The sequence below is a fragment of the Balaenoptera ricei genome, chromosome X (assembly GCF_028023285.1).
Source record: "Balaenoptera ricei isolate mBalRic1 chromosome X, mBalRic1.hap2, whole genome shotgun sequence".
NCBI lineage: Eukaryota > Metazoa > Chordata > Mammalia > Artiodactyla > Balaenopteridae > Balaenoptera > Balaenoptera ricei.
Window position 1 is genome coordinate 20,892,892 of NC_082660.1, and position 11,690 is coordinate 20,904,581.

General features: G+C 53.5%; 2 protein-coding genes across 2 annotated transcripts; one reads left to right on the forward strand and one right to left on the reverse strand.

Annotated features, from left to right (window-relative positions):
* The first annotated feature begins 339 nt into the window (after positions 1–339).
* LOC132357904 (uncharacterized) lies at positions 340–2,275 on the forward strand. The gene is made up of 3 exons (XM_059911727.1): positions 340–646; positions 790–2,182; positions 2,272–2,275. The coding sequence occupies exons 1-3, from the start codon at positions 340–342 to the stop codon at positions 2,273–2,275; spliced, it is 1,704 nt and encodes a 567-aa protein (XP_059767710.1).
* A 191-nt stretch (positions 2,276–2,466) lies between these two features.
* Positions 2,467–4,095, reverse strand: LOC132357905 (transcription factor SPT20 homolog; the record flags this gene model as incomplete). The annotated part of the gene is made up of 1 exon (XM_059911728.1): positions 2,467–4,095. A coding segment is annotated over exon 1 (1,629 nt), but the record flags the coding sequence as incomplete, so codon positions are not given.
* Positions 4,096–11,690: the final 7,595 nt, after the last annotated feature.

The following is an 11,690-nucleotide window of genomic DNA, read 5'->3' on the forward strand; positions in this document are numbered from 1 at the left end:
TGAAGCTGCGACAGTTATGTGTTAGTCACATCTTGTTAGAATAATACTAATTTTGACTTTACTGGTGTTGCAGTTTTATTGCTTGAGAGAAATTACAGGCTTCAGGAGTTTAAACTGACCCTAGTTTGGGTCTGGATACACTTGAGAACATCGCAATAAAAACAACTGTCAACAGCCACCGCCCAAGCGATGGCTTCGGCGAAACCATGCCAGTTTAGTAAAGCACTTCCCCATCTCTATGTAAAAATCACGGGCTTGTGCCTCTGCAGAAAGTCTGTACGTCTAACAACGTAAAAGAGCGACACATTAAAAAACCCCCAAATGCGGGTGAAACTCGCAATGCATTCGGTCGCTGCTCTTGTGTTTTCAAAACGAGAGGAAATCAGCCAGGCCTCAGGGCTTGGGAGCGGCTGGCGGGCCTCTATCCGCGGTCCCCGCGGCCTGGCTGCTGGGCTGCGGGCCCCGAGGGGGCGGCAAGTCGGCGCCGTGCACGGTGGAGTGCACCTGCGGCGGCGGGGCCGCGGAGGCCCGGCCCCTCTGCTGCAGGGGGCTCAGCCCGGGGCGGCTCCAGCCAGAGGCCGGCGGGGACAACAAGGGCACCTGGGGCGGCAGGAATCCGCCCACTGCACTGAGGTGAACGAGCAAGGCTTGCTGGGCACGCACGACCCAGTTGGAAACGGCGGCGCCCTCTGAACCTGAAGCCTGTGCCCCCGGACCCCGTAACCCCACACCCTGTACCCCCGGACCCCGTATCCCTGCACCCTGTGCCCCCGGACCCTGTACCCCCAGACCCTGTACCCCTGGACCCTGTGACCCCGGACCCTGGACCCCTGGACCCTGTGCCCCCGGACCCCATACGCCTGGACCCCGTACCACCGGACCGTGTGTCCCTGGACCCTGTACCCCCGGACCCCGTACCCCCGGACCCTGTACCCCCAGACCCTGTACCCCTGCACCCTGTACCCCCGGACCCTGTGCCCCCGGACCCTGTACCCCTGGACCCCGTGTCCCTGGACCCCGTACCCCCGGACCCCATGTCCCCGGACCCCGTACCCCCGGACCCCGTACCCCCGGACCGTGTGTCCCCGGACCCTGTACCCCCGGACCCCGTACCCCCGGACCCTGTACCCCCGGACACTGTACCCCTGCACCCTGTGCCCCTGGACCCTGTACCCCTGCACCCTGTACCCCCGGACCCTGTGCCCCCGGACCCTGTACCCCTGGACCCCGTGCCCCCGGACCGTGTGTCCCCGGACCGTGTGTCCCCGGACCCTGTACCCCCGGACCCCGTACCCCCGGACCCTGTACCCCCAGACACTGTACCCCTGCACCCTGTGTCCCCGGACCCTGTACCCCTGCACCCTGTGTCCCCGGACCCTGTACCCCTGCACCCTGTAACCCCGGACCCTGTGCCCCCGGACCCCGTACCCCTGGACCCCGTGCCCCCGGACCCCGTACCCCCGGACCGTGTGTCCCTGGACCCTGTACACCCGGACCCCATACCCCCGGACCCTGTACCCCCAGACCCTGTACCCCTGCACCCTGTGCCCCCGGACCCTGTACCCCTGCACCCTGTGTCCCCGGACCCTGTACCCCTGCACCCTGTACCCCCGGACCCCGTGCCCCCGGACCCCGCACCCCTGGATCCCGTGCCCCCGGACCCCGTACCCCCGGACCGTGTGTCCCTGGACCCTGTACACCCGGACCCCATACCCCCGGACCCTGTACCCCCAGACCCTGTACCCCTGCACCCTGTGCCCCCGGACTCTGTACCCCTGCACCCTGTACCCCCGGACCCTGTGCCCCCGGACCCTGTGCCCCTGGACCCCGTGCCCCCGGACCCCGTACCCCCGGACCCTGTGTCCCTGGACCCCGTAACCCCGGACCCCGTACCCCCGGACCCTGTGTCCCTGGACCCCGTACCCCCGGACCCTGTACCCCCAGACCCTGTACCCCTGCACCCTGTGCCCCCGGACCCTGTACCCCCGGACCCCGGACCCCCGGACCCTGTGTCCCTGGACCCCGTACCCCCGGACCCCGTGCCCCCGGACCCTGTACCCCTGGACCCCGTACTCCCGGACCCCGTGCCCCCAGACCTTGGGATGCCGGCAGCCGAGGAGGCGGGGCACAGGGCCACTGCGGGGGCCGCTTGGGAAGCAGCTGGGAGAGGCGCGGCTGCGGGGCCCGCTGCTGGCTTCTCCCCAGGAGAAAACCGTGGGGCAGCTGCACCACAGCAAAGGGCCCGAGACCCGAAGCGTCTTTCAAAAACAGCTGAACCTCTACCGGAGGAGGAGGAGGAGGCGGAGAAGGAGGAGGCGGAGGAGGAGGCGGAGGAGGAGGAGGCGGCGGCGGCGGAGCTCCTGCGGGCAGGTGGCCCGGCTGCATCCCCCCGGGAGCTGGGGCCCTGGTGGCACAGCCTCTCCCCGAGGCCTGGCCTCTGCGACTGGGGCCCACTACTCTGGTTACCTCCACGCCAACGGACATGACCGTGACCCGGGCATCCGGGGTCGTCCGTGATGAGCCCGCAGTGGACAGGGCGGTGGCAGGAAGCGTGCTAAACGGGCTCAGCTCCACAGAGGATTTCTGGGAAAGACCTGGTGGCTTAGGAGCAGGGCCAGGAGATGGACATGGCTGAGAGCTCCCTGCCTGCTGTGAAGTGAGGCTGTCACCCCAGGAGCTCCTTCGCGAGCGCCCAGGAAGTCTCATGGGTGGAGCTGGATGTTTGGCTCCTCTGCCGGGCACTGAAGACTGAACCCACCCAGTCTTAGGCTGTTCTGGTTCTTTCCCTGGAGAAGGTTGCCCGAGACCGGCGGAGCCACTGGAGCTGTGTGACATCTGCACTGGACACTGGGTGCTCTTCTGGACCGACTCCTCGGGCCGACTGACCACTCTCCCAGCATCAGTCTTTGGCCTGGGCAGGAAACTGCAGGGATGGCCATCTGCGGAGGGGCGGGGGGGAGACAGCTGTCTCTCCCACGTGGCTTCTTTACCGGACCCTTTTCCAGAGGCAAGTGAATTATCAGTCAGCTGCCTGACGGTCAGCCTTGTTGCCTGGGACTGGTAGCCAGCCTCACATCCAAATGCAAGACCACCTTGTACCTCATGCACGGGCCAGACTGTTGGTTGTGAATCATCGTATCCGACAGACTTTTTCCCTTTAGCATATTTCTCCACGTCCACTTGAGAAGGTACGGCCAAGTCACAGGGTCTCTGTTTCCACGTATCTACACAACTTCCTGCTTTAAAAGTTTTGAGGCCGGGATTCCCACCTGTTTTACTTTCTCTTATTCTTTTGCAGGAAGTCAGGGCTCTTAGCTCAGGAGGAGGTGGACGAGACAGCTCCTGCTGCCGATTCAGAGAGGCCATAGAATGCCTCTTGAAGTTCCTTTTCATGGGAAGAGTGTTCAGCTTTTGTTTGTTATAGAGCAGTCTGTTTTCAGTGCAGACCACTGATATAGAAGGGTCTAGACACAGTGGTTCAGCTGTAGCTAAGATCAGTTGGCTCTCAAGCAAAAGTTTGTCCTCCTGGGTCCAATTCTGATTATCGCTGGCTATGGCCTCTACATCGCAGGCTAAAGTCTGCATCGTGGGACGTAGGAGAATATGCCTGCTTTGGTAATGGGGAGGTTCCCGGCCGCTGGACTGCCTGTAGTCCCGTATTTCTGCTATGACACACCCACGACGAAAAACGTTAACCTGAGACTTTTCCAGGAAATCCACCAAAACAGGAGGTAATTCTTCTGCATCCAAGTATTCGAGCAATTGCCCTTCTTCATAGGGCAGTCGAATGGTCTCTGCAGACGATCCATGTTCCCCCTTGAGCATCAGCGAATAGCCCTCTTTTCCTGGGTACAGGTTGACCACCAAACACGGCAACGACTCTCTCCTAAGAAGCTTCTCTAACAGGTTCACATTGCTTCTTAATTCCTCCGTAACCTCAGGCTCCTTTTCACATTCTTCAACATAAATGTCATAAAGTTTTTCATAGAGAGACTTCTCCCCATTAGATGGGTATTTCCTTTCCGGAGGTCTCTGTTGGGCACTTGCAATGACATACTCCGCACGATCCAAAGCTCTTTCTAGAGCCTGCTGCATTGCGGTACAAAACAAAATGGGGGCCCTAAGAGAAGAGAAAACCTAAGTGAGCGGATGAACCGGGTGAAAACCCTGTCTGCAGTATCGACGAGCATTCTTGCAAACGCGGCCACTCCACAGTGGCGCGACCAGCCTCACCTCAAAAAGGACACCAAGACACCCGCCCCCGAAGAAGCAGCCCGCAAAGTACCTGCGTTTAGGGAAAGACCTAACAGTGTTCGAGCGGCCACCGCGCTGGATCTCGCTCGCCTCGCGCTGCAGCAGATGGCCCGGATGTGAATGTAAGCGTTCCCCGCCCCCCCACCCCGCCCCGCACGTCCTCCCCGCACGTCCTCCCCGCAGGCGCGCGCATCCGCGTGTGCGCCTGCGCAGATCGTAGGCTCAGGCCTCATCCTTCTATTGCCTGTTGGGCGCAGGCCCGCCCCGCTCACTTCTGGTTCTCGGGCCCGCACTTCCACCAAGGGCTGGGCTTCGCCACCCCTTCTTTTCTTGGAACCTTGAAAAGCACAAGCAGGCAACCAAAAAATCGATCATTTTTTGGTGCGGCTTTAATACACACCAATTTTCGTGGTACTGCAGTTGCCGGGAAGGTCATGAAAGGTGGTCATTTCTTGGCGATCACTTCACCAAGCATTATTCACTGTTTTTGGAATGTCTTGTTTGTTCCCGGTGGCAGGACTGCTCCTGGTGTCCATCGCCAATTTAACACACCCAAAGAGTCCCCATACATAGCTCTTGCCTACATGGAGGCTCGCTGTATGTGGTGCAAGCATCAGAATTCTTCATTGATTCTTCCAGTGATCTCCTGCCTAATGGTTTTCAGAGAGATGTGCACGTAACATGACATTCTTTTACAGAAGTACTTACCTTTTATTTCTCTAGGTATTTCAGAAAGGGCTTTATAGTCTTTTTCAAAGTATGTGGGAGGTATGTTATATCGTCTAAGAATTACATTCAGGATTAAATTGTTTGTTTTAAAAGGTGGTTTGCATCTGATAGGGTTGAGAACTGTTGTTCCAGGTGACGGCAGTACAGTTTAAATGGTTACTCTAACTGTAGACCACAGCTACAGTCCTAGTGGTGGTTTGGAGTGGTATGATTGAGTGGTAGGTAATTTATGGGCCATTGTTTTCCATTAATATTGTTGCCTTGCAATCTGCCAGCCTTTTTGGACAGGTTTTTTTTCTTTTTTTTTAAAGAATCTCTTGATGTTTAGGTGTAGACGTAATGATAATACAATATTCATAGTGAAGTCACAAATGAGAAGAATCCAAGATAAACTGGTGAAATTCCTGAATTACAGACTACCATAAAATAAATGTGTTTTTCTAACCAATAGCAATTATGATAATTACATATTACAGTAGATACAGTCTACTGAAATAGGATTAAAAACTCCTTGACTAAGAGTTCCTTAAACATGTCCCTCGTTCAGGAATGGACAAGAATAATTTTCTCCTGGCATATCAGTTGCCTTGGGGCAAATGTATACAGTCATCCCTCGGTATCAGCGGGTGATTGGTTCCAGGACACCCACCCGCCCCGCTCCGCCCCGCCTCAAGGATGCTAAAATCCTCAGATGCTCAAGTCCTTACAGTAGGCCCTCCGTATCCCCATCCCTGGTTCTCCCTCTGCAGATCTGATTATATTTGATCCGTGGTGGGTTGAAACCGCAAATGCGGAACCCGCGGATGTGAAAGGCCAATGTGAATACTTGTGGATGCCTCAGGGGGGGCTTGAAGTCGGTTTAGTTTCTTAGCTCTTTTAAGCATCCTTCCCTGTCTCTCTCTTTTCCCCTCCACATGCCCACCTTTAGGCTAAGTGTAAGACTGGATAGTTAAACCATAGTTTGCTATCCAGTCATCCAAATAGCCAACTGTAATCCAGCCCAACTGAATGAGGTGAGCGGGAGCTCTGACCCTCACCCAAAGCACTGCCTGTTCTTCCAGCCTGAACAGGTGAACTTAGCTGCCTGCCAGACTCTTGCAGGCTTCTCACCAACCATGATCCCGTTCACCTCCTGTCCTCAGGAATTTGCTGTGTGTTGGGTCTGAAAAAGTACCGGTCTGGGACAGTATTCCGTTTAGGTGGAGAGGCTAATTAGAAAGGGAAAGCTCTGCTTTCTTGGGGATCTGAAGTAGACTCTGTTGGAGGGGAAGTGGCACAGTGGACCTGTGTTTGAGTCAGGTTATCCTTCTAAAAAGTGAAGAAGTGCAAGATTTCTGGGGGCTGCTCCCAGCCTGCAGACCAGGCCCCGTAGCTTCTCAGCATGACAGGGGAGGAGGGCTGGGACTAGGGTGAGGCAACCAGGAGCCTAGGGCGTAGGGTGGAAGGAGACAGCCACCCTCGGCTTGTGCAGGTCCCAACAGGGCCGGTGCCCTGGATGCCTGGCTGGCTCACCTTGTCCCAGCCCTGCAGACAAGGCCCCTCACCAGCCGGCGCCTGTCTCCTCCCCACCTCTTTCCTCTCCTCTCTCTCCGTTGCTTTCTGTGCTCTGAGCGTAGTCACGGGGCACCGACAGGCCCACCCCTTCAGGGCTCTGTGCCCTCTCTGCTTAGCCACCTGCCGATCTCCACCCATCACCTCAAACATCCCTTCCTGACTTCCAAGGAGCTCGCCTCCTTGTCTCTGCTGTTCTGCCAAAGCACACGTACCACACGCCGTATCAGAGCCAGGCTTCGCGTCGGAAGGGAATCGAGTGTTTGCACCGTTCTCCACACCCAGCCTCTGGATTCTCTGAGGGCAGACACGATGCCTTTCCCATCTTTGTCTGCTCACCAACTTGGCACATTACTTGGCACAAAGTTGGCACAAGAATGAAGGAACGATTGAGCCCCTGCTCTAGTTACTTTACTTCAAGACTCGTGTGAAGAAATATTTCATCCCCTTTCTAGAGGTGAGAAAAGTGTCCCGAGCCGGGTCTTCTGAGTGTTGTGCTGTAGAGCGCCAGGGTGCCTGAGCCTTGGCACTAGTGGCACTTGTTAGGGGGCATTTTCCTGTGCACGGTAGGATGTTTAGCAGCATCCCTGGCCTTACCCGCTAGACGCCAGCAGCACTCGTCCCCCGTTGTGATAACCCAGAATGGCTCTAGATATTGCCCAACAGGCCTTGCGGGGGCAAAATCATCCCCCTGGTTCGGAACCCCTCCACTACCCTGCTCTGTAAACCATGAGCTTGATCCAAATGCAGCCCCTAAGCTGGCGTCCCCGGGTACCCCTCTCTCAGTAGAGAGGTGTATCTGCCCACTCTGTCATGGGACGGACTAGATGTTCACTTGTCGTCTTGACTGTGCCTTTGGTTGGGTTCCCCAGAAGCAAACCCTGACGAGAGGATCCGAGTGCAAGGACTTTATTTGGGAGCTCATCCCGAGAAACACTGGTCAGGGCAAGGGCAGCTCGGTCAGGGATGGGCAAGAAGGTGATCAAAGGCCCAGTCATGAGCAGAAGCCGGCTGTGGACAACTGGTCCCTGCTGGGCCCTTGGGAGACAGTACAGGACAAGCTCAGGTGGTTCCACCCTAGAGGCAAGGAAGCTGGGCTGTTTCTCCATCCACTCCTCTCTCTCACCTGACTGACGACAGTCCTGAGGGCATTATTCCCCGTCACTCTGGGTTGCCACATGTGAGAGCCACTCACGCTCCTGTGGCCTGGATGCCCTCAGAGAGAGCGTCAGGAGTGCTCACAGTAACACTCAGTCCTCGTGTACAGGATGGCAAGTACCCCGCGGAGATGGGCAGGGCCCCGGCAGCACCGGCTACACCTGCGGCTGAAGAGCCATGGAAGAATGCGGCCACTCACTCTTGGTGATGGAGAGAGTGTGCTCCGTAATATATCTGGGCGTGTGGAGAAGTGAAACTGTACTCCATCCGAGTGAACTGGGCGATCCCATGTGAGGTTTTCGTCAGCTACTACAGCCCACAATGCCAACAGTGGAGAGTGTGGCCCACGCCTTACTCTTCCCCGGGAGGACCCCCAAGGCAGTCTGGCCACACGTGCACTGGCTGAGGCTCTGTCCCTGGCCGTGCGTGTATTCCAGCGAGCTTTAGTTGGCCCGACAGCGCTTACCATGGCTCAGCACCCCCTGCACTTGAGCTCCCTAATCGCCTGGCTTTCCACAGGATGAGGCCTTTGGAAAACGTTCTCGGTGCCCACCATCTTTGGAGCCTTCCGAGCACACCAACGAGCACGCTGGCTGATTCTAAGGAGTCCAACTGCTGCCGTCCCCTACAGCAGCTCGACAGAGATGCACATGCTGAGAAAACCCATGGCCAGAAAAGACACGCTAGAGGAGGCAGAGAACTGAATTAATTGCAAGATGATTAACCTAATTTACAGTAGTCAATTGGTTCATTCTCTACCCACTGAGGTCTAGATCTAGGTTTTTGCCACCTCTCTTTCTGCGGGTAATTAGAGGGACCAGCCACAGCCTTGGAACTGCAGGGATCAAAGACTGGGGAAGGTAAAGAGTCATTGCTTGTTGGTCTCATCTCGGGTTAACCCTCCATCACTGGCATTGAGACTTAATGTGTTACTCCTGTGATCAGGCCCCAGATTCAGTAAAGCAAATCCCAGGGAACGTTGTAGCTCTGTGAGATTATGTGAGCGAAGATCACTCCCACAGCCTGTTACGTCATTCTGTGCTGCCACATCTACTAGTTGTTTATTGAATCTAAGAACTTCTCAGAGCCCGTAAGTGTTGCACTGCATATTTATTTTCCTCTTTTCCCCTTTTCTTGAACTGTGTCTCCCCTCCACCTTCTTCCACTTGTGCACCTTTTTTATCACTTTACTGAAAAATAAATGAAGTCGGATGTTTTTCTGGTGTTATTGCTCTGTTATAAACTCCCTGAGATAAATAGCCGTAGCCTGAGTCAGGGTTTCTCAGCCTCTGCTTGTTGACATTGCTGTGGGCGCTGTCCTGCGCAGTGTAGGGTGTTCATTAGCATCCCTGGCCTCTACCCACTAGACGCCGATAGCAGCCCCATCCCAGTTAAGACAACCAAACACGTCTATGGACATGGCTAAGTGTTCCGTGGGGGCGCAAAGTTATCCCCAGCTAAGAATCACGACACCATGGTATCACAAAATAGCTGGGTTTAGAGAAAGGAAGCAGCAATCTACAAACCACAAAACACTTTGCACCTTAATTTCTAGGACAGTTCCAATGATTAGGTGTGACTTTTACATTTTTTGTTTGTTTTTTGCTGCAATTACTGCTAAGGTTGGCCCTGAATTATCTTGCTAATGCTCTAAAATTTCCATTGGACCTGATTAATAAATAGAGTCTGGCCTGTAGGAGAGATGCAAACAAAAATATCATTAAATCTTTAGAAAGTAGATTTTCAAAAATATACTAGCAGAGATTTTCTTTTTTAATTCATCTGCCTGATAATAGTCACTAACGATTTCCAGATTTTCCAAGTTTATTCAACAATTGAGAATTTTTGCTCATTTCAATAATTTTTCTTTAATCTTCATTCAATATTTGCTCTTTCAATGTATGTTCTCTGCACTTTATTTTGCTTTCTTAATGTCAGACTGTCCCTGGACTCACTCCTTCTCCCACTTTTCTCTATTTACAGTCAATCCTTCAATGACTTCATCTAGTCTCATGGCTTTAGGTACCATCAATACATAGATGGTTCCTCAATTTATATCTCCAGGCTGGACCTCTCCCATGAGCTACTCATAACGTCAACCTTCCTATCCAAAAATCTCTACCTGGGGACTTCCCTGGTGGTGCACTGGTTAAGACTCCACGCTCCCAATGCAGCGGGCCCGGGTTTGATCCCTGGTCAGGGAACTAGATCCCATATGCATGCTGCAACTAAGAGTTCGCATGCCACAACTAAGGAGCCTGCCTGCCACAACTAAGACCCAGTGCAGCCAAAAAAAAGGTAATAAATAAATAAGTAAATAAAATAAAATGCTATGATGAATGTGGATAACTGAGAGCTATCAACTATCTGTAAAACAAAAAAAATCAGGACTTCCCTGGTGGCGCAGTGGTTAAGAATCTGCCTGCCAATGCAGGGGACACGGGTTCGATCCCTGGTCCAGGAAGATCCCACATGCCACGGAGCAACTAAGTCCGTACGCCACAACTACTGAGCCCGTGAGCCACAACTACTGAAGCCTGCGTGCCTAGAGCCCGTGCTCCACAACAAGAGAAGCCACCGCAATGAAGAGTAGACCCTGCTCACCGCAACTAGAGAAAGCCCGCACGCAGCAACGAAGACCCAACTCAGCCAAAAAAAAAAAATCTAGTTTTTAACTAGGAGACCCATGGATGGGTTTCAGAAGGTCTTTGAACTTTCTAAAATAGTAGATGAACTTCAGATCATTCCTGAGAACCTGTATGGTGTTTTTGGGTTTTTTTGAAGGAGGAGAGAAAGCATAGGGTGGCTGAGGGAGGTGAGAAAAAGACCAGAGACTGGTGGGGCCAGGAAGACATATTTCAGCTACCCTACAACTTTCTCATGAAGTGGAGGAAAAGTCACCACCCAGGAAGAGACCACTGTGTGTGTGCCACGTGGGCGAGTAGGACAAGCTAAGCCAGCCTGTGGGACTCATGGGCTATGGCCTAAAACATTACCCCTGGGAAACTGTGCACAATAAAACCACCAAGGGAGTTAAAACACTAAAACCAACTGTTCAAGAACGGCCTTTTCCTTCCTAAACCCTGTAGGCCAGATGCCACTTCCCAGCTGTTTCCTTTCATAGTTTCTCTGCTTCTGTGGATCCCTCAGGGGCCTGTTGATGAGTAAAGAATGTGGAGATCAAATGATAGCCCAGCCCATTCGAAAAGGGTAATTCAAGAAGAGCACAGGTCCCCATTGCTGCTGCTTCTGTCTGCCCAACCTACCAATCACCAGGTGAGTTTCCTTTGGAAAGCCGCAGACCTAACAATAAGGGCCGATGAAAACCATCCTGGAATTCATTTTAGAAAGAACCACTTTCTCCAAGTGATCTCTTCAGTGAGTTTCCCCAATCCCTGCACAAGTGTCCCCTCATCACAAAAATGTTCACTGGTCCTTCTTATTCTGGACAGTGATGTCAGCATTGGCAGTGAGTTTGTTTTGAACTTCTTTCCTTAAGCTGAGAGTTTTCTTCCTGAATTATAGCAGATTATTTAATGTAGACAAAGACCTTAGAATCATCATAGTAGACACTCCATAAATAGGGCCTATGTGCCACATAAAATAGGTGATATGCTTCCCAGTTTATAGGCAAGGAAATAGGTGCCCGGAGACTAATCAAAATCATCCTGGCTGACGACGGTCAGCCTTTAGAGCAGAGGTTTGTACCCGTGGCTATTCATTAAAGTCACCTAGGGAGATTTTAAAACTAGCAACACATGGAACCACCCCCAGAGATTCTGTTTCATTGGTCTGGGTGGTACCTGGGCATCCTTCACTTTCAAAAGCTTACCAGAGGATTCTAATGTGTAACCAGGATTGAGAACCAATACTTTAAAACTTCACTCTAGTCTACAAGCTCTGTTTGCCTCTTCCAGACAGCATTTGGTCCAATGGCACAGTTTCACAGATGAGAACACTGAGGTCCAGGGGAGATGAATGATTTTCTTAAGGCATCA

What these genes read in the sequence shown, in the direction of transcription:
- LOC132357904 (XM_059911727.1), top strand. Translation starts at nt 340, where the DNA reads ATGCATTCGGTCGCTGCTCTTGTGTTTTCAAAACGAGAGGAAATCAGC. An exon ending in CACTGAGGTGAACGAGCAAG is followed by an intron (nt 647 to 789) that starts GCTTGCTGGGCA and finishes CTGTACCCCCAG; the next exon opens with ACCCTGTACCCCTGGACCCT.